General features: G+C 32.4%; 4 protein-coding genes across 9 annotated transcripts in view; 2 read left to right on the top strand and 2 right to left on the bottom strand.

Moving 5' to 3' along the window:
• The window catches only part of LOC123700996, a 10747-nt gene extending 9292 nt beyond the window's left edge, over window positions 1-1455 (top strand). For both annotated transcript variants that reach the window (XM_045648400.1, XM_045648401.1), the window contains exon 8: window positions 825-1455. The gene's annotated coding sequence lies outside the window, so the exon portion shown is untranslated. The remainder of the gene's footprint in view (window positions 1-824) is intronic.
• On the bottom strand, window positions 1396-6916 carry LOC123700997 (mediator of RNA polymerase II transcription subunit 29). The gene is made up of 5 exons (XM_045648402.1): window positions 6516-6916; window positions 6281-6342; window positions 5894-5978; window positions 2284-2382; window positions 1396-1596 (listed from the first exon to the last, which is right to left on the bottom strand). The coding sequence occupies exons 1-5, from the start codon at window positions 6729-6731 to the stop codon at window positions 1480-1482; spliced, it is 579 nt and encodes a 192-aa protein (XP_045504358.1). The 5' UTR covers window positions 6732-6916; the 3' UTR covers window positions 1396-1479.
• LOC123700995 (DNA repair protein RAD51 homolog 3-like) lies at window positions 5507-10548 on the top strand. Of its 2 annotated transcripts, none has more exons than XM_045648399.1 (7): window positions 5507-5633; window positions 7787-7917; window positions 8189-8295; window positions 8454-8617; window positions 8877-9005; window positions 9123-9314; window positions 10213-10548. In XM_045648399.1, the coding sequence occupies exons 1-7, from the start codon at window positions 5598-5600 to the stop codon at window positions 10240-10242; spliced, it is 789 nt and encodes a 262-aa protein (XP_045504355.1). In that variant the 5' UTR covers window positions 5507-5597; the 3' UTR covers window positions 10243-10548. The 2 variants fall into 2 exon arrangements, with proteins under 2 accessions (XP_045504355.1, XP_045504354.1); XM_045648398.1 differs by lacking the exon at window positions 5507-5633 and adding an exon at window positions 7629-7674.
• Window positions 10253-20708, bottom strand: LOC123700994 (annexin B9). 4 transcript variants are annotated; one of them, XM_045648393.1, is made up of 8 exons: window positions 20573-20708; window positions 20268-20307; window positions 17874-18050; window positions 15835-16039; window positions 14137-14366; window positions 13597-13693; window positions 12548-12729; window positions 10253-11351 (listed from the first exon to the last, which is right to left on the bottom strand). In XM_045648393.1, exons 2-8 carry the CDS (start codon window positions 20295-20297, stop codon window positions 11301-11303), a joined length of 972 nt encoding a protein of 323 aa, XP_045504349.1. In that variant the 5' UTR covers window positions 20298-20307; window positions 20573-20708; the 3' UTR covers window positions 10253-11300. The 4 variants fall into 4 exon arrangements, with proteins under 4 accessions (XP_045504349.1, XP_045504350.1, XP_045504353.1 ...); XM_045648394.1 differs by having other exon boundaries at window positions 10253-10992; XM_045648397.1 differs by having other exon boundaries at window positions 10253-10498.

Raw genomic sequence — 20708 nt, 5'->3', positions numbered from 1 at the left:
AAAGTTATCAGGGGGTTATTGTCCTAAAGTTCTAATCAGAGCTTAGCAACAATGTTCTGTGCAATTTCAGGATGTATGATTATTTCGCGTCTGTTATCACAGCTCTTCCTAACGATAAGTGATATTAATATATTTTATGGTATAAAAATACGTAGGTACATAGATATGCCAAAATGTATTCCCATGATAAAGTGTTCGGGACATCATTAATTCTGATATAGGTATATATTTTATATAATTTTATAAGTAATGATTACAACAGGAACATTTATGGGCTGTATTATTCCACAGCGGCAGAAGCACTTAATTTTATTTATGTCACAATAATAAGTTTATCGCGGGTCTTATTCGTAAACAATCGAGCGAGGGCTGCTAAGATAGCGGCGATTTATGCTCTTTTCCACTATCTACCCCCTAGGGCTTTGGTATAAATCAACGTTCCTTTCTCGATAAGGACATCTGACAGCTGTTGCCTTCGACTTTGCTCATACCTACCTACTCCACGTAGACCGAAAGGCAACGACTATTGAATATAAACGAACCTAACTAGCTGGTTCATTCCATTCCCATTCATTATCAGCTTATAAGCGCGGTTTCTTGGCGCATAGGTTCTTAGTACATAATTCAAAAAGTACTAGAAAACTCGAATTCGAATTGAAATATCCCTGAGATATTTTAGGATTTCAGTATTGATAATTTTTAAGTTTCTTATTTACTTTCAACTGTCTCCGGAGTCCCCAACGTGCGATTTATTTATGTAAATTAGAATCTAAATAGATGAATAATACGTAGTTACATTATTTAACAATTTTTTTCTGTTACAGATTTTCTAATTGGGCGTCGTCAAGCTTAAAAGCAAGTTTATCAACATCTTATATAAAGACTGATAGTATTTAACGATTTTACAATTGTGATACAAGTAGCTTAAGTTTTAAATTATAACCAAGTTAATTAAATGTATTTGTATAATGTAATGGCAGGTCCTAATGTTAAAATACTTATTATAATCATGTTTTAAGGTATGATATTTTATGATTATTGTATGTAGATCCAGCGATGTAAAAAATAGATTTGCATCGTAAAGTTAGAGCTATTTTTTATTCCGCTGTTATATTGCTAATGATTTTATTATTTGAATTTTAATTAATGCTCTATAAAAAAGATTTTAAATATTATGATCTCAAAAATGTATAATGTTCGTAATATAAAGCTTCCAGTTATATTTCTTACGTTTTTAATCTTTGACATTTAAGTAATTGCTAATTATAGTTGTAATAATGTTGAAAAATGTAATTAATTATAAGCACCTAGTTATGTATAACGTATAATAATAATTTATAATGTGCCATAGATAATATGTTAAAAGGAATGGTCACTCGTAAATAAAAGATGTAGTTATTTAAAATGTTTTATTGTTTGAAATTTTTAATAGTCTTAATAAATAATATTCTTAAATTATTGTGTTTAATTTCTTTCCGGTCATTCAGTTGGAGATATATTTTGTGCAGCTGCCACTAATGTATCGTGGATGTCTTTTGCATACGATATTTGAAGTCGAACTGTGTTTAAATATTGAGGGTAGCTTAAAGTTGTTTCCTGGAATAGTAAAAGAAGTAGTTAAAGCAAATGTTAGATAATATTCTTTGCTTGAAATAGATCCTTAAATGTACCATACAAGTGCATACAATTATTGCCACAAGATAAAGTTGCAAATACATAAAATTACACATGATAGATTTGGTCAGTGTTTTTTATTTCAACTGCTCAATAAATTTTGATGATTTGATAACTTTTCTATATGATTCATAAATAGTGATGTCCAGAACAAAAAGTTGTGTTGTACTACAATATACATAATATATTTTCAGATATAAATATAATGAAATAAGAGCTTATCCTTATTTAAATGAAAATTGAGCTAATGTGAACATTTGCTTCGCAAGATTGCTCACTCTTTTTTTTGTGTGGTGTCTCTCAATGTTAGCCAGAAGGGCTTCTACATTTTTACACGGACGCGTGGGTGAACTGAAGGTTCACCCTGGTAGGGACATGCGCAAGGGCGTCCCTCCTTGACGGGGATCTTAAACCTCGGCTTGGACTGTCGGCTTGAGGCCGGAAGGGCCCTAGTCGGACGGGGATTGGTCACTGTATAATTCTATATAAACGCCCAATCTTCATATTTAGAATTTAGGAGCAGTAAGCTAAGTTATCAATTACATTTTCCTTCACTCACTTACATTCCCTAAAAAATTCCATTCCACATGCAATTAATTAATAACTTACTTGTGAGGTAGGACCCGAGTCCATTCTAGAAGGTATAACAGTGAGCGGCAGATAATGAGCAGCTGATTGCGCTTGCTGGATACAGGTTATTGCTGTTCGCTGCAAATAATCATTATTTTACTCTATTTCCAAATTAGAAAGTCTTTAAAATGTTTCTAATATAAGGAGGAATGGTTTTTATTCAATTGCACAAAGGGGACCATAAATAGATCTTTTTTTTACAAATGTGATCCACATCTATGAGATAAGTTTACATTTTAACTGTTATTTAAATTAAGTTAACAGTGAGCAGTACTACTTACGCTGAACAAAAAATTATTTAAGTGTGGATTCTTTCAAGAACCCTGTACAGAGTAACTACATAATAATCTCTCATTTATCATTGAATGAAAGTAAATTAAGTTGCTTGAAAATAATCTTCAAAAGATATTAGGATTAAATAATTGTTACCTACATAACAACAATAATCACTATATAATAAATAATTAATCAATCAAAAATCTTCCAAGTCCAATCTGGAAATATCTATGCAACAATATTCTAGACCAGTCAGATGGAATCATACGAAGGTCAGGTCAAAATACTGGCCGAGAATTATTGACTAATAATAATTAATTTGTGTTGCTATTTTGTCACTACCTACATATTTAGTCCTACTATCCTATCCTACTAATATTATAAATGCGAAAGTTTGTGAGGATGTGTGTGTGTTTGTTACTCTTTCACGCAAATACTACTGAGCCGATTACAATGAAATTTAGCACACATATAGAGGGTAACTTGGACATAGGATAGGTTTTATCCCGGAAATCTCACGGGAACGGGAACTATGCGAGTTTTTCTTTGAAAACGCGGGCGGAAATCTAGTAACATAATAATAAAAATAACAAGCTCTTCAAAAATAGATACTTGAGAATATTTTCGTATTAGGGTTTAAAATATAAAGTTTTTTGACACTATTTGTCTATGCTATACCGACTATGAATATCTTGTAAATGGAGAGGAGATATTAAAAGAATAACACATCGTATGGTCATTTGTCAGTATCGATAGCTCATGGGATAAGAATAATGTTTATTTAAATATGGATCCTACTGAAAACATGATACACCATTGAGTTTAACCTATGTCCATGTCAGATCACCCAGTACGGAAAAGACAAGTTCCTCAAGCAATAATGACTCATTAATTCATTATTAGCCTCTTGAGGAAGTCGTACCCCCAGTAAACATATTCATAACTCAGCCACTGGCAATTTTGCTAATCAATTGAACACATTCGATTAATAAGTCAATATGTGCATAAGATAACAACGCATCAAGAAGTTTCCTACCGCGATAAGCTTCTTTTGTCTATTCAATTCTGTTTGTAGGTACAATAATAATTGTTGCTATTTACGTATACGAATCTGTAAACACACTTATCGAGTGCTTATTGATAACAACTCTTCGTTGTATAAAAACGCAACATACGCAATCGTCATCGTCGTATCACGTATGATCTATCGACGTTCGATATTCAGTATTGAAAGGCGTCTTTACATTTTCTGGACATGCAATTTGCAAGTTCTTATTTTGCCCCCATTAAATTTATCGTCTGTCGTAAGACCAACGGTTAATTCTTGAATGCACTTGTTCAATAATAATTTGAAGAAGGGCGCGTATAAAATCATTCACCAGGTTTGCTTCAGTATGTTTACAAAGCTACACTACAGTGTTTGCAAAGTACTACACTTGTTCATTAACTCTGAAGACGATAGTCTTTTGCCTTAATGCCTATCCAAATTCAATGAACACAGGCCTTTACTAAGAATTGTTGTTAGTTACAATAAACGGAATGGCAAGCAAAGACATTAGTGATATCCATGAGTTACTGATATAACTGGAGGGTCAATAAGTTAATTGTTGCTTAGACGTAACTGAACATACATGTTTACTTGTACAAGTTACATAGTTAACGCTAGATAGCTGCTGTACTTGTTTTTCAAATAAATGCCTGATACAGGGTCTTTACTGATAAACAGATTAAGCAAATAGGACAATCCCCAGGGCTGACTGGATTACCGAAAATGTCGGTTCGCAACAGTAAACATAATTATCAGTCCACAAGGGTATAATTGAATCAATAATTATTATAAAGGTCGAAAATTAAGAAACGAGCATTCAGTCATGTACGCACTGGGAATGCCACACCTTCCAAAATTTGGTGATATACATAATACATATTAGCTTAGAATAATAACGCTTATTGTAAGTTTCCATTGTTACGTTAGGTAGGTACTTATATTATGTAGTATTATGTGGTGTCATTAAATATTTTGCACAGTTGTTATAAATATATATGGTATGCATATGAAAATCAACTAGGTATAATCCAATAAAGCTCCCATATGGTCAAGCAGCTTATGATTTGAGTAGTTAGTAACAATATAATACAACATAAAATCTTGTTTGTGCATAAATATAATATCTAAATGTATATGGTTTAAAGTCTAGTCAGATAATAAGGGATGTATCATTCTTAGAACAGTCAAATCAAGTTTCTTTTGCATTGTCAGGGAAACAAATATCATAAATTGTACCTATGACGATAATAATTGTGAACCTACTGATAAGTGATATGCATTACAATATAGAAGCTAATTAATTATAATGATGATGTTTATTATTTAAGCAGGATTTAATAATCGGAATACATGACGTAAATCAAACATATCTAAAGGGCTGGTTATTGGTCAATGATTGTCCAGAAGTTGGGATAGGTTTATTTTTTGATTGAGTCCAAAATAAAACATTTTTCGTACATAAATCAATATCCAACATAAATTAATAAAAAAAGTTCTTTAATAAAATTCGAAATGCTAAAGCATTTTGCCTGTTGGCGTGATGTATAATGATACTGTTTGACGGAAAACCAATGAACCAATGAGAACAACATTTTTAATGAAGTTGAAACCTAGGAAAAACAAAAGGCCATATTTTATCAAGAATATAAAATTGTTGTGAGTGGAACAGCTGATGGTAATGTTAAGTCTGTACTTAACATTATTTATCAGTCCATAAGCATATAATTATTGTATCAATAATTAAACAAGCATTCAGGCATGTAGTTACTTTGCCTGTTGGTTTGGAAAAGTTGTGTTTTGGCAGTTATCATTTTATTCTCTGGGGATGGCAATTTAACACTAAGAAACATGCTTAGTGACATAATTGTATTGTCAGCAATCCTTGATAAGTGTTCAAAGTTTTAATTCTAACTGTGCATTTAAAGTTGGACAAAATCAAGATTAAAGGAGTTGGTAACATACAAATGTGATGGTTACATACAGTCATATGGATATACAGGTGAAGGTAATGTATTAAATAAGCCTGTTAAAAACCAAGACAAGCCTCTGCATTAAAGATACTATGCTTCTTCCATATAATACTTAGCCCTAGTAACCCTTTCTGAGCATATAAAATCAAATCATGTCAAATCAAATCTATCCCACTTCACTTAATAAAGGATGTGTCCTAGTTTGCTTCCAAATATATAATGCATGGAAATAATGTATTTACTTTATGTAACTATCAATTGACATTCCTTTAAGTTGAATATATAAATAACTTACCAAGTGCAATTCCATCTGATCACATAATGAAAAAAATTCTTCTAAATTTTTGTCAAACCTTGATGCAGGATTTTCAAGCCCTTTTCTGTAAAGTAGCAAATTTTACACTTCAGAAAGATTACATTGTAATGATTGAAACATAATGTACCTATGTAAATATATTAAGAAAGGTAAACTTAGAATTTTGTATAATGTCTACTTCAATGCTAACTATCTTCAAAATTAATTTCCGAGCAAATGAAGAGACTATCTACGTTCTAACAGTACAGCTTACAGTTTATGTTATCCTTCTTACCTCTATACAACCACCACAACCTTTATCAGTGTGGTCAAATGGGTCTAACAACAATGAGAATAAGATTGTTTGTTTTTTTTAAATATACTTACTGTGTGTTACAATCCACGCTGTGATTTTGATGCAAGATTTGAGCAGCTGATTTTAACGTCATCTGAAACATTGAAAGGAAACTTAAGTTATAGGAATTTTAGAAATACAGTATCCTTTCATTTTATGATCCTAACACAATCTTCAAGATATACACTATCAAATTATTTTAACTTGAACCAAATGGTTGAAACTTTCAAAACAATAATAATCTATAATTCTCTAATTCATACTGACCGGTAGTGATTCTCGTAAAGAGCCCATTAAAGTTTTGACTTTAGTTATATTATCCATTTTATCCTGTTGGGTTTGTTGTGGCATTGCTGGCTGCATTTGTTGTGGCGATGGTTGTTGCATTATTTGACCAGATACAGGCATTTGCATTGGTACGTTGGGAGCAGCGCCCATGGCACCACCAGGGTTCATCGGTACATGCATGTTCATTTGATTCATGACTAAGTTATTATAGAAGACCCCGTAACTAAGTTAATCTGATGTTATTCCTCTGCTCCGCTAGGAGTACTAGTGTTCTGTGTTCACAGAGCAAGTTAAAAGTTTCTGTTTTCTTCTGCTTCTTTTTTCTTCAAAAAATATTATTTACATGAGTTTTGAGTTTTGACACATACACATAAACAATCAGAAATCATACAGTTATACATCCTTCCTCTATGATCATACCTAGTCAATTATGGTCGATTGACATTTGACATTATTGACATGTGGCATGAGTACCATTTTTCCAAGCGTCTAGCGTTTTTGGGTTACTCATAGTATCTGCCACTTTTTACAAATATACAATAAATCTGTATAAATAAAAGAAAGTTATATAAACTACCTGCAAAGCGCAACTTAACATCATCTGATTTTTATTTAAAAACTTAAAAAAAAAACAATGTAACTACAAAAGTCTTACTTGATAGAGCTTGGACGAACAATTATTAGATTAAAATACAAATATTTACTTAATGTTAAACGTTGAATTTTCTTAATTTTCTTATTATAATCTTAAAAAAACATTTCACTTCTGAATATAATGTCTGTGAATGTCTCTCATCCTTGCTCTCATCTGTCATCTCTGATCTCATAATATTGAAATTCGCGCCATCGCGGGCCGCGGCTCGCGCCAAACGGGCAACGGCAAACCATTGAATTCAATATTTGTATTTTGAATTTAATTAAAAATCAATTAAAAAACAAGAGATAAAAAATAAAAAATAAAGTTAACATAATAATCAAAACTCAAGTAAAGTACTTTTATTAGGTACTAATAACAATAAATTGGGAACATTTAAAGTTTGATAGAATAAAAAGCTGAAAAGTTTATGAATAAATCATTAAAAAAAAAATGATAATGAATTCGCAGTTCAAAATAATAAATGCAACTGATTTGTGGCAGGTAAGTGCCTACAATATTATTTTATGAAACTAATATCGCTAAACATTTCCATTTTCAATAAATATTTAATGTGGCTGACCTACATCAGCTGTTACTAATTATCTGTTTACAGATAGAAACGAGCTTACCATCGATACCCACTTTTAGTCAAAGTCTGGATAATGTTTTAGGGAATGAAGGAATTCAATTAGGATCTATCACTGAATTATTGGGACTGCCAGGATCTGGGAAGACACAATTGTGGTACGTAATGAAATGTAATTATATTATCTTACTAGAAATACTTAATAATATGCAAATTAGAAGACATGATAATACAATTATTCTAATTACAAGAGCTTCTATGGGTTCTAGATATTCTGGCATAAATTTTAATAACTCAAGCCCCGGAACCACAGACACCATAGAAAATCTATTGTCTGGGACTGATCGGGCCGCTTGGGGCTCAATGGGTTAAGGACGGAGTTGATTCTTGAATTCATTATAATAATTTTAAGTTCCCATTTCTTTTCAGCTTACAGTTGTGTGCATCAGTTCAAATTCCAAAATCTCTTGGTGGATTAGATGCTGAAGCTATTTATATAGACACAAACACAAATTTTTCACTTAATAGATTTAAGGGTAGGCATTCAGATCTTTTCCTAATGTTCTTTTTTTTTAATATATATACAAATTTGTAATTATTTTACAATTTAAACATTCTTTCTTATTTATCGAAGGTACTGATGGCTATTTCATAGGAAATTTATTGCTAAAAATTATATTTGTTCATTCTTTAGAAATTCTGCATGCAAGTCGGGAGAAATGCAAAAGTATACTAAATGTTGAACACAGCAACAGAGAAGAGGCTTTGAAAAAATTACACTATGTAAATGCATTTGGTTTGGAAAAATTCTGTAGCTTTATTTATTCTCTTTCACAAGTTATTGCTGAAAGACCTTGTGTAAGTTTTTTATAATTTATATTTTCTTAGTTTATTTCATAGAGCTATTTAAATGTTGTTTACTTAAATTCAGAAATTATTTGATATATCTAGCAACTAGTTAGTATAAGATAATTTGTAGGATACTTACTAATAATTAGAAAAAAGGAGGGTACTTTTCTATAATAGTTGTTGTTGTTTTCTTAGAAATATACTCAATTCCCGCCTTATGTCTAAGATACTTTCAATGTTTGAATGTAATTTTTTTATTTTATTTCAGGTTCGGCTCATTGTTATAGATTCCATAACTTTTCCATTTAAAGAAGGTATTACAACAAAACGAAGGACTGGATTATTGTTTCGATTAATGGCAGAGGTTCAGAAACTTGCTATTGAAAAACACATAGCAGTATGTGCCCCTTAAAATACCTCTTTAAAAAATACCTTTATAATGATGTAGCTTACATGTTTTTCTTTTTTCAAAGTTAAGCTGATATTTTGTTATAAAATTAAATTTTATTTTCAGGTTGTTTTAACAAATGAGATGAGCACTCGAGTAGGGTTGTCAACAGGGTCATTAGTTGGCGCATTTGGTGATGCGTGGGCGCACAGGTGTAATAAACGTTTATTATTAACAGCACCTAAGTTCTTGGAAAAAGAGAGATTAGCAGCCCTGATTAAGAGCAATAATTCACCAGAGATAGTGGGAAGGTTTCAAGTGAGTATCCCTTGTTAACTGATTGGATAAAATTCATCATTATAAAGTAATGCAAAAAAAAGTAGCTTACTATGCGATCAAACTACGAATAGCATATATTTTTTGCCTTTCCTCACTGTAAAATGCTACTTATCTAAAAATCCATTATGCACAACAGCTACAATATTTTTTTTCTGATGTTGTACTTACATAGCTTTAATTAGATTTTGAATTAACGGCCTATGTCATATTAAGGCGCTAATACATTCCTATTCGTAGAAAGATATATTTTTTTTTGGCAAAATATCTCATCTCTTATTATATCATCATTACATATTATATTTAATACCTATTGCTTTGTTGAATCAATGAACTGTTTTTGAAAGGTTACCAATAGCATTATTAGTATTACGGCTATTACCAATACATTCCGCTATGCGGTATAAACCTAGTTAAATAAATACAGTTGTTTTAGCTAGTATTTACAATTACATTTCTAGGAATCGATTACATATAGTTTGTTATTTTGCCAAGATTTCGTAGAAAGATCATTTATATTATAGTCGACGAGAATTTTTGAGGCATGCGGGGTTGGAAAAGGTGCAAACGGGATTGAGTACCTATATTGCGCCCTCTCTTGCATTTACGGGTTTTTATTTATCTATTTTTTGGGGTTTTTATATATTTAGTTTTAAGTATATAAATTATATTATCGATCATTCATTTCAACGGCACGCGCAACTGCAATGGCTGACGTCACTGGCGCGTTTTAGAACTCCGCGTGCCACTACAGTTCTCGTCGACTATAGTGTTCTTAATAATATAAAAGAGGGATAAAGTGATATTCATCTTGTATTCTACAATATACTAGTCATTTTTATTTTTAAAAGTTAAGTTATAAGTATTCCTATTTTCTCAGATTACGGACGAGGGCATCAGGGATTTATGAATAAAACACATTTAAAACATACATAGTTTTATTTGAATGTATCGGTATATAATATAATAATACATTTTAAACAAAACTACAGCACCAATAAATATCTCATTTTCACAAAAATATCAAGCAAATATTATATCTATAACATTAACATTTAAGGCAGTTTCACACTGAACTTAGCTTAGCGAAAGATTTTTTCTTATTATGCTTTTTCTTACGACACAAGTGTGAGTAATACGCGTTTGTAGTCCCCTTTAGTATCATCCTGCAAAATATTACATTACAGTTTACATTCTAACAACGATCCGCAAAACATGCATATATAGCAAAACACTTCAAACTAATAGTTCTTAACAAAAAACAATAAGATTTTGCAGGATTAAGCACAAAGTGTAACTAGCACATTCCTGAAGTCACCAGTTAGGTCTTCCTGCAAAGATATTGAATAACTTGTAACTACAGCAAAATAAAAACGTGTAGAAACTGGCCCATAAATTCTATAGACAAATCACACAGCGTGCATTCGAGATTATATCGAGATTATAAATTATACATGATATACAAAAATAACTTAAAATAAAATTTGTAAAATGCATCGTTTAAGTATATTGCACCAAAAGTAAATAGGGTACAATAGACTGCTATCACTTAAAATCGAGCTTGTAACGGGGGTTATGACGCTCGTAATTTTTTATCTGTTCTGAAGCCTTAGTAACACATTGTAGAAAGGAGGTGACCGAGAGGGCCTCCTAACTCCTCCTGAAAAATCACAACTACTTGTAAAAGCTGTTTTTAAACAACCCAACCCCGTGCACGTCACGATATTAAGCTGTTAGCTACTGTGCAAAGAAAGTTATGACAATGAGCAAGCAAAATATACAGATCTTCAAAGAAATTTACACCCGGCACAGATAACCTAAATGGCACTGACACATCGATTATAGTGGTACCTATTTAACAAAATCAGTGCGTGACCGTTAAGAACCTATATAGCCTAACAATTGACGAACTTAAAAGAATTTAAGTGATTTATCTTATTCGTTGAAGTCCTGACCGCAGGCCACAATTTATTCAACAAGGGTCAGTAAGGCCTTCTTGTAATCGCCGGAAGTGTCGCCCTGTAACCAAAACGTACGGCTAATAGTTTTATTCGCATTTGTAGATTTATTCTTATTATTTATTTATTATTCTATCGTTACCGCCACTTCTTCGCAACTCACCAAATTACAGATTGTGCTCACTTTTTTGTTGTATTTGTCAGTTACCCCATATGTACTTTCAAATATTGTGAACAGTAAGCTTTATTATTAACCAATGCATGCAGGAGGACAATATTTGTATATCGATGTAACATTTTTCGCAAATAAATTTCAAAAAAAAAAAAAACGTTGAAATGCGAATAAATACAAACTAAAACATATATAATTGTAATCAACAATAAAGAATAATCGTAAATATGTTAGAAAACAATATCGTTAATTTAAAATTAAAGCGTTATTTACATAAACGTCGTTACAATTTACGTATTTGACGACATGAACATAATAATTATATATAACGAACTTAAATCGCGACACTTAACGATTTTTATTATTTTTCCCAAATAGATCTGTATATATACATTATTAAATTTGAGATGGATTAAAGAATAATATGTAAATAGAAAATTATTAGTATAAAATGAATGTTGCTGTGTAGTCCGATTTATACCAAGGAAAGTATGGGTCAGATTCTTTTTTTTTATACTGTAAATTATATGCTAAGTATTCATGCGATTATAAGCGTTAGTCATCTAATAACACAGTCTATCAGCTAATAAATGATCAGTTAATAACTAAATTAATTGCAAGTGCAATAATTACTTTGGGAGTCTAGTAATTACAACAAGGACTTAGTTATTGGTACTCTAACTAACACGAACTACAGTGTTAATTATTACTTATCATATTTAAAACCACTTAGTGATTGCGTCTATTAATAAGCGATAGAATATAAAAAAGTCTAGAATATAATTATGATTTCAATGATGGCTAATTCTGTTGTCAATCACTTTAAAATACGGGAAATATTTTAGGGTCATAGACTTTAGTAGTTACACTAATACTCGATCTTATTTTCCCAAAAATTTTCACATTATTGAGAGATTTATTAGATATAATTGCAGCTCTATAGATGACAACAGAAGCACCAGTATACTTGTTAGTACTCTACTATACCTCGAACATTAACCATCAAACACTGATCGCTTATGAAATGACGAGACCATGTAACACAGAAAGCACACACAAAATCAAGTAAACGGCAAATCACTTACAGCAATCCAGTCTTCCAACGGCTTGCCGTACTTCTCAAGGAATGCTTGTTTGATATCTCCGAGGTCGATCTCTGACCGACTGACTACGATCCTAATGAGCGTCTTGTCGTTTGTTCCCAAACCTTTCATGGAGTAGTAGAGACGCTCGGCGAAGAAGCCAACTTTGCTCTTTACGCATTTTACTGTAAATTAAGAGGGCGTGTTATATTTATATTATTATAAACTCAAACATAAATTTACCGTAATTTTCGTGAATTTGAAAGGTTTTATTATAATGGCCTAAACTACATAAACCGTATAGCATATTTAGGTCAATGCAATACGATTCAAGTTTATGTACCTAGTGTTCATTGTTTTCCTTATTTGAAACTTGTAACTTTGATGATGCTATTGCACTTAAAATCTGAGTTTCAATGTATCTACGAACATATTAAACTTAAAGGTAAGGTTGCATTTGAATAATATTGAAACATGACTTATGGTCTATGTTTCCATGTAACGGTAACAAGGTTGCAAATAAAAATAACATCACAATTTTTTTTAATTTGATGTAACCTTAAAAATATTTTGATGGTTAGATTGACGGATAACGCTGTAATGTAACTAAAGAGAAAAAATGTAATCACTACCTACAACAAAAACAAGGCCGCACTTCCTATACACATAGCTGTGACCTTGATGTAACCTAATAGCTATGACTCAACTTGCATGACAGACGCGGGAAAATATATAAAACAATAACGAATAATATATTGTATACGGCTAATTAAAATAATGTATCCCCATATATTTTTCTTTAAGCGAGGTTACATTAGTTTAATGGAAAAATATAAGGCTTAATTTTGATTATAATATACACTACTAATTTATTAGTAACCGTGATAAAAAAATATTGTGAAATACATGTGTGGTAATTGCTAAATTTAATTAACGAGATAAAATTATAAAAAAACAAGTACCTAGTAACTTGATTTGTTACTTTAAGTTATGCTTTATTTTAATGAATACCGATTCACATAGCGGCGTTAAATAAACAATTTAACACCTACCGATAGCAAGCATGCCCTTCTCGACGCTTCCAGAGAATTCCTTCTTGATAGAATCTTCGATGTCTTTGCCAGTCAGTGCCTCGAATTCTGCGAAGATCTGAAATGAAATGATATAGATATTAGCCTTTGTGTAAGAATCTAGACCCGTCGGTTTATTAGCCTTTGTGCAATAGAATCTAGACCAGTCAGTTTTAATTAGGATATTGTCAATTACGTAGATCTAGCTACATTGTTGACTACAATGTATATAGCATCGAGTCATTTGTCATCGACCGATATTTGAAATGGAGTTATAGGTTATCTCAAAAATAAACAAATTCAAGATAGAAAATAAATAAATTTTTTAATTTCAGTTACATTTTAATAGGTATAAATAGAATGATGTTTTAAATTCCGACTCATAATTAATCTCTAGATTTTTATCGTTCCTTTGATTTTATTGATACAATGAAAATACCTATATCATGTACATCAATAATTGTCTCCATAAATGAACGATATCTCAAAATGAACACAAATAGATATGCTATGTAAACAAACCTGTCTCAATTGCTGATACGAGCGTGTGATAAGGATGGAGTTGAAGACTGATTCATCAGTTCCCCATTGGCCTTCACCAGCGCTGGCTAGATTCTGGGCATCTTCCTTGGCAGCTCCTTCATCCACACCCTGGTTCTCATCACGATTGGCCATGCACAGAGACACGCAAAGCCTCTTGAAGTGACCAGATGTGTCCCCCTTAAGGTCCGACTCTAAGCTCTTGCCGTACACTGAGTAATAAAAATGGAATTGAAATTTGGAATGAACATAGATTTGAAATATAGATGTGCCAGTGTAGATAACGAAAAAATTCAACAATTGCCTATAATTGCTGTACCTACACTAACGTACGGTCTACTCTTTAGAAATAGATACCTCTGATAATAGCAAGATGCTACATTGTGAATGTTCATTGTACCAAACTATACTGTTGTAACTAGGCTAATCTAAGATCTATGGATTATGGATATGACTTGAGGGAAATAATAGATAAAAATAACATTCTCACAGAATTAGTTATGATACAGATTAAAGCAATTGAGTAGAACACTGTCCGAACATAGATATCTTTTTTGATAAGCCATACTAATATTATGTGCTAATAACATGTAATTTTAAATATTTGACACGATAATGATGACAATAGGTAATATTAGCAATAACATAGCAATAACCCTTTCGTTTTGTAAATTGAATGCTAAATAAATATAATAAAGTACAAGTAATCCTACTCCAAGTGAATATTCGATTCGTCATGATTTCTTGGATATTTTACATAAGAACATTGCTCAAACAGCATTCATTCATCGCACCATTATCAGTTCAATTAACAAAAGGCTCTACGAACCACGAATAATAATGAAGTTACATGCAAACTCGGTCCGTGACCTAATCGTCTGTGAGTGGTTGCCTACAACTAGATGTAAATTAATATGATAATAAATACTAGAACTTTCTATTTTAAACCGATCAATACGCCACTAATGGACTGGCCTGAAGGTTTGATCAAATAATATTTTAAACATAATAATATGGCTATTGGCTTGTACGGCATTCGAATAGTGGTTTGCAATCGTGCTTTTATTTAATAAAATAAAAAAGTGCGGTTCAATATGGGATAAAAATCTGCTAAGTTTCATATATCACACATTTTACGATAAAGTCAGTAGTGCGTAATATCATTAAATATTATTTAATGAGTACAAAATGTTGATGAGGAAAATAAGAGTATAAACGTGTACCTATGGAACAATTTTGATAAACGTTTCGCATGAACGATTTAAATCCATGTATGTGGCCGAGTAACGGTATAAACTAGAAAATTAAAAAAAAAATGTATGAATAATACTTGTTTCTATATTACGGTAATGTTCAGTATAGCCAGGTCCTCCTATTTGTGCCACATTTATCTACCTACAGATTTACTTTAGTTATTTCAACTACTTCAAACCTACGCCATGCAGAAGTATTAATCTAATACCTACCTACTATTCTACCCAAGCGTTTAAAACATTTTCAGGTGTATCCGACTTATATTAATAATTGGAAGCTGTAAAGAATATAAAGACATCAAGAAACTGTCGCAAATGTGTTCATCTAAAACTGAATTGCGATTGCATTTTATACACATTAAAGAAAAGTCAATCAACAGCAGATTATAACATCAGTCAATAATAAAATTTCACTAGATATACTTACGTTGTTCATAAAAGGCAGAGATAGTACGGATGCCATAGTTGGACAGTGTGCAGAGGATTTCAATGATGGCTTCTTCATCAGTACCGATTCCCGCTACGGCATCATGGAGTTCCTTGGCGTAGAAGTGTGGGAGGGGCGTCATCAGGGCAATGATGACATTCTCCAAGTTACCGCTCAGCTCGCTCTTGAGTTCACTGATCAAGTCCTGGTTGAAACAAAATCTATTAAACTTGGCGACTATGTAAATTGTAGGTACATATTACATACAACAAATAGTGCGTACCTTTGCGAAACAAGATTGTATTCAATCAGGTTATAATCCGCATTAATACTTCTTATTTAACGACCATAATAAAAATATTGATATTTATAATATAGGAGTTGTAGAAATAGTAAAATATTATGTATTTTATAAATTGTAAAAACTCGCATTGAAAATATTTTAAATTTGGAAAAAAACTGGTTTACAAAACAGTTCTTTTCCTTCACTTTTGCAGAATTTAATTTTGTCTTATTTGCAAGTTACCCTTACTGGGTTGAAATTAATAAACATTTTGGTTGTAGAACAAAGAAAAAATTTTGTTCTACAAACAAAATGTTTATTATATTCAGATGCCGTTTTAGGGTTCATACGCACTATGCGGGTAGCCGCATTGCGGGTAGCCGTCCGGCTGACCGCAGGATGCGGTTGCGAATGCGGCCAGCCGGACGGCTACCCGCAATGCGGCTACCCGCATAGTGCGGTTGAAGAACCGTTGCGATTTGCGGTCATGTCGATCCATTTCAAAGATGGAAATGGAAGAAGTTGCAGCTATTTACTACATTTACACACGTTACGTATAGAAGAAAAGCAAAGAAAGAAGTACTGGGTGCATCCTTATTTGCAAACACGAGATGAGAGCAAGCATTTTGCAACCACGTGCACACACTCACTCAATGGCGGGCAGCCGCAGACTGAACCGCACAGTGCGTATAGCAACCGTCCGGCTGGCCGTCACTCGGGCCGCAGCTCTCCGAGCAACCGGAGCGGTCTGCGGGTAGCCGCATCGCAGTGCGCATAGAAATGAATATTACGTACATAATTGTGCTTGCGGTCAGCCGGACGGCTACCCGCAACGCGGCTACCCGCATAGTGCGTATGAACCCTAACGTTTAATAAATTTAATATGCGTGGATGATTGATTGCAACGGAATGTTCTTTTAACGTCATTCCAGCGGCCATGCATACATATTTGATCCACTTGATAGTGGAAATGCAGTTGACTCACGATTCCATAAATGTTAGTAAATCACGTAGGTGAAATAATTCATAATTAAAAATATAATTAATGTACCTATGTAATAAAATTTTTAACTATTCATTCAGATCAAAATTGATTAAATGTATTTGAAAAAATTACAATTTTTACAGAATGTGAAATGTTAAATGCAAGTTACAACATTGGTTTAACAATCCTGTAATCTTTTGACTTTACATAATTTATATACTTAGCATAGTTTTCGCAAACATTTGATAAGATAAAGTAAGAAGTGACATTCTATACAAGACTGTTAATTTTATGCATAGTGAAAATATGATTTTCATGCAATCGGTACCCATTTAAAATTTATGCTTGCTACATCAATTACATCAATTTTTATTGTCATAATAATATTGAAAAAATATATCATTATAATGCCAAGAAACAAAAAGATCACGTTTCGAATCGAAACGGTTTCAGTAAGCAGTAAAAGACTCAATAATTTAATAAATACTATCAATACATATACACTGTAAATGGAACAATATTACTTATACAAACGATGCATTTATTCATTCAATTTGTAAGTTGTAAAAATAAAGAATACCAATAAGGACAACTGTGTGTAAATATCAAGTAAGACAGTTCCAGTTTATATCAGGGAAATACCCACAAAACAATAGTTTGCCATAAAGCGCCACATTTTCTGGTTCCAAGAAAAACTTTTTTATTAAGAAATATAGGGAAGCGCTTACCACAATCTCGCCTGATGTGAACTAGCGTTAAATTATCCTTTACCTTGCCATAGTTGGTCTTGAAGGTCTCAGCGATTTCCAAACGTTGGACGATGCCACGGCGGCACAGCACATCGATGATTGCTTTTTCATCTGTGCCGAAGCCCTTCATGGCTTTGCGGAGGGTCTCCGCATCCGCAGCGGGATCGAAGGGGTCCGCTGGGTACACCGTAGGGGTGCACTAGGGGAAAACACATGATTAGATAATATTATTATCTAGGTAGTTATACTGTCGCCATGCTAAAAGGATAAAACGTGTAGAAAATATGGTGCGTCGTTGCAAGAGATGTTTGCTGATATAACTAGGTAACAGTAAAATAAAACGAAAAGAAAGTTTAGCACACTTTGGCTTTCACTGTAGTCTGCGACTGCATGCAAAATAAAGTATTCCAAACTAAATACCTACTTGCAGTAGTTACTGAATTTACATGCATAAATATTTGTAAGTTTCGTGACTCGTTCGTCGATTTGACCGAAAAACATGCCAGGATATCTTAGCAGGATAATAAAGTTAGGTAAGTAACTTAATAGTAGCTAATATTTTTTTAATTTAAATACCTAACTAGGTAGGTATCAAGGAAAAACAAAATGTGGTTTAAATCTCAATTGAAATAAAAGCGAAACCGTGAAAATACAATGCAAATGCATACAAAAAGCTCTCCAAAAACTCAAAACATAGGTCCGACTTCCCAGATTAGGAATCATAGAAAAATAATTTTAACAAACGTAATCAAATACAATAATATCATATCAGCCCAGATGATATTATTCACTAACCTTGAACTTTTCCTTGATATGCGTTGGGCATAATAATTATAAAAGTTTTAACATGAAGTTATAAAAAAGCTTATTTTAGGTACCTAGGTAGGAGGTAACAAAACGAATTGCACGTCAGGGTTGGCGTTAGGTACCAATTTCATTTTTTCAAAATCCCTCAGGTATAAAATAATATCCAATATTGATGTCATGTTATTTAGAAAAAAATTGATTCATACCTAGGTAAGTACATTAGTTATGTGGAACATCGCGTGACTTCATCAACTATTAAAAGATTAAATTGTGATGCATAGGTATACTGCGGAACATAATTACAAACAAATTTTGCATACCTACGTAAATTCCTATTAGGTAGTTAGGTAATTAAGAAAATAGAAAATTAAAACCAATGAACCAGTACTTAGGTGCAACAAATTTTCAAAAAATACCTAAAGGATGTATCTACATAAATATAACTGTCTATAATTGATGTATCTGTTAACGGAAATGTATGTAATCCGTCATTGTATAAAATTCCTAGGAAATGTATGTAATTCCTAAAATCGCACGGAAATGTGTGAAATAAATTATTTTATACACATTGCCTAGGAAATCTATACATTTCCTAAATAGCAGTCGGAATTGTAAAACATCTAAGATATTGGAAGGTACGCGGGACGAGGGGGGGGGGGGGGGGGAAAATTCGTACCTAATCAGAATTTTTTAGTTTGGATAAGGGGGTGGGTTAGGTTAGGTTCGTGTTTTTTTAAAATTACATAGAATCCCACTGGGACGTGTACAAGGGGACAGCGGGACGAGGGGACTGATTACTTACCAAATTAAAATTTGATTTGATTGAATATAAGTTGAAGAAATGTTAATTTAGTAAGATAATATTCGAACATATTATTATTATTTTACGGTAAAACTGTGACCCGTCACCCGATACAGTGTTTTATTACAAAAATCATTTACTTTATACATATTTTCCTAATATCTAGATACCATATTGGAATTATATACAATTCCGAGGAAGATTATACATTTCCTAGGATATCTATGCATTAAATAGTTTATAAAACAATATTTTATACATTTCCTAAATGGTATCGGAATTGTACACATTTCCTAGGATTTGTATAGAATTCCTTGATTTCATACATTTCCGGTAACATATCTAAACACAGGTAGTTACCTATCTTAATTAAAATAATAAGCACTGAATTTGTGCCTACTAACACTAATAAGGAACGTGGGTATGTATCGGGCAAATTTGATTACTGGTGTTTTTAAATATATTCTTACAATGTCATTAACCGGCTTATGCATTTTATCTTCTTCGTTTTTATCAGAACTCGTTATTCAAATTGATTGTTTATACTAATATTCAAAACAACTCCGCAGGTAGGTAGTACACGTATGAACACCATCAGTCATCACCTAGCGACTGTCTAATAAAATTAGTAATACATCCGTCAGTATTCTATGGTAAATTTTCTCACTAAATTTAACCTGTTTACCCATTAGTTCTGTTAATAAAACGCTTTCATAAGAACAACCTTGCCCCGAAAAGATGACATCATCTCTTGAGAATCGATACAGCTAAACGTAGACATAGTTCGAAATGTAGGTGGAAATTTACCTTGTACGGGTAGTACTGTTGTCCGCTCATGTTGAAAGTCCTAAAACAAATAAAAACACGTAAAATTTCTTTTCATTTCAACACTTGAACGCTACGGATCTAAAAATAAGTCCACTACAATCACACCAACCGGCTTTTTTGCCGATTTGCAAACATGCACGCCGACGATACGTAATTTAGGTTCTAAATACACAATAACTTTATTAAAGAATGCGGCAATTTTAGGGTTTGAATTAATTATTATTACTTGATTAATTAATATTAATGATTTAATAATATGTATACCTAATTAAAATGGTACGTACTTGTTTTTTTTCTTATTAGACGACACACCCAACCAAGCTACTTTGCGGCAAACTCCGAAATAAATACGTACGAATGGAACTCGGTGAGTCGGTGAGGTCGGTCGGTTCCGTGGCGTTTTTGTTCGCCCTCTCACTC

This window comes from Colias croceus, chromosome 20, assembly GCF_905220415.1.
Source record: "Colias croceus chromosome 20, ilColCroc2.1".
NCBI lineage: Eukaryota > Metazoa > Arthropoda > Insecta > Lepidoptera > Pieridae > Colias > Colias croceus.
This window is presented reverse-complemented; position numbering and strand designations above follow the sequence as displayed.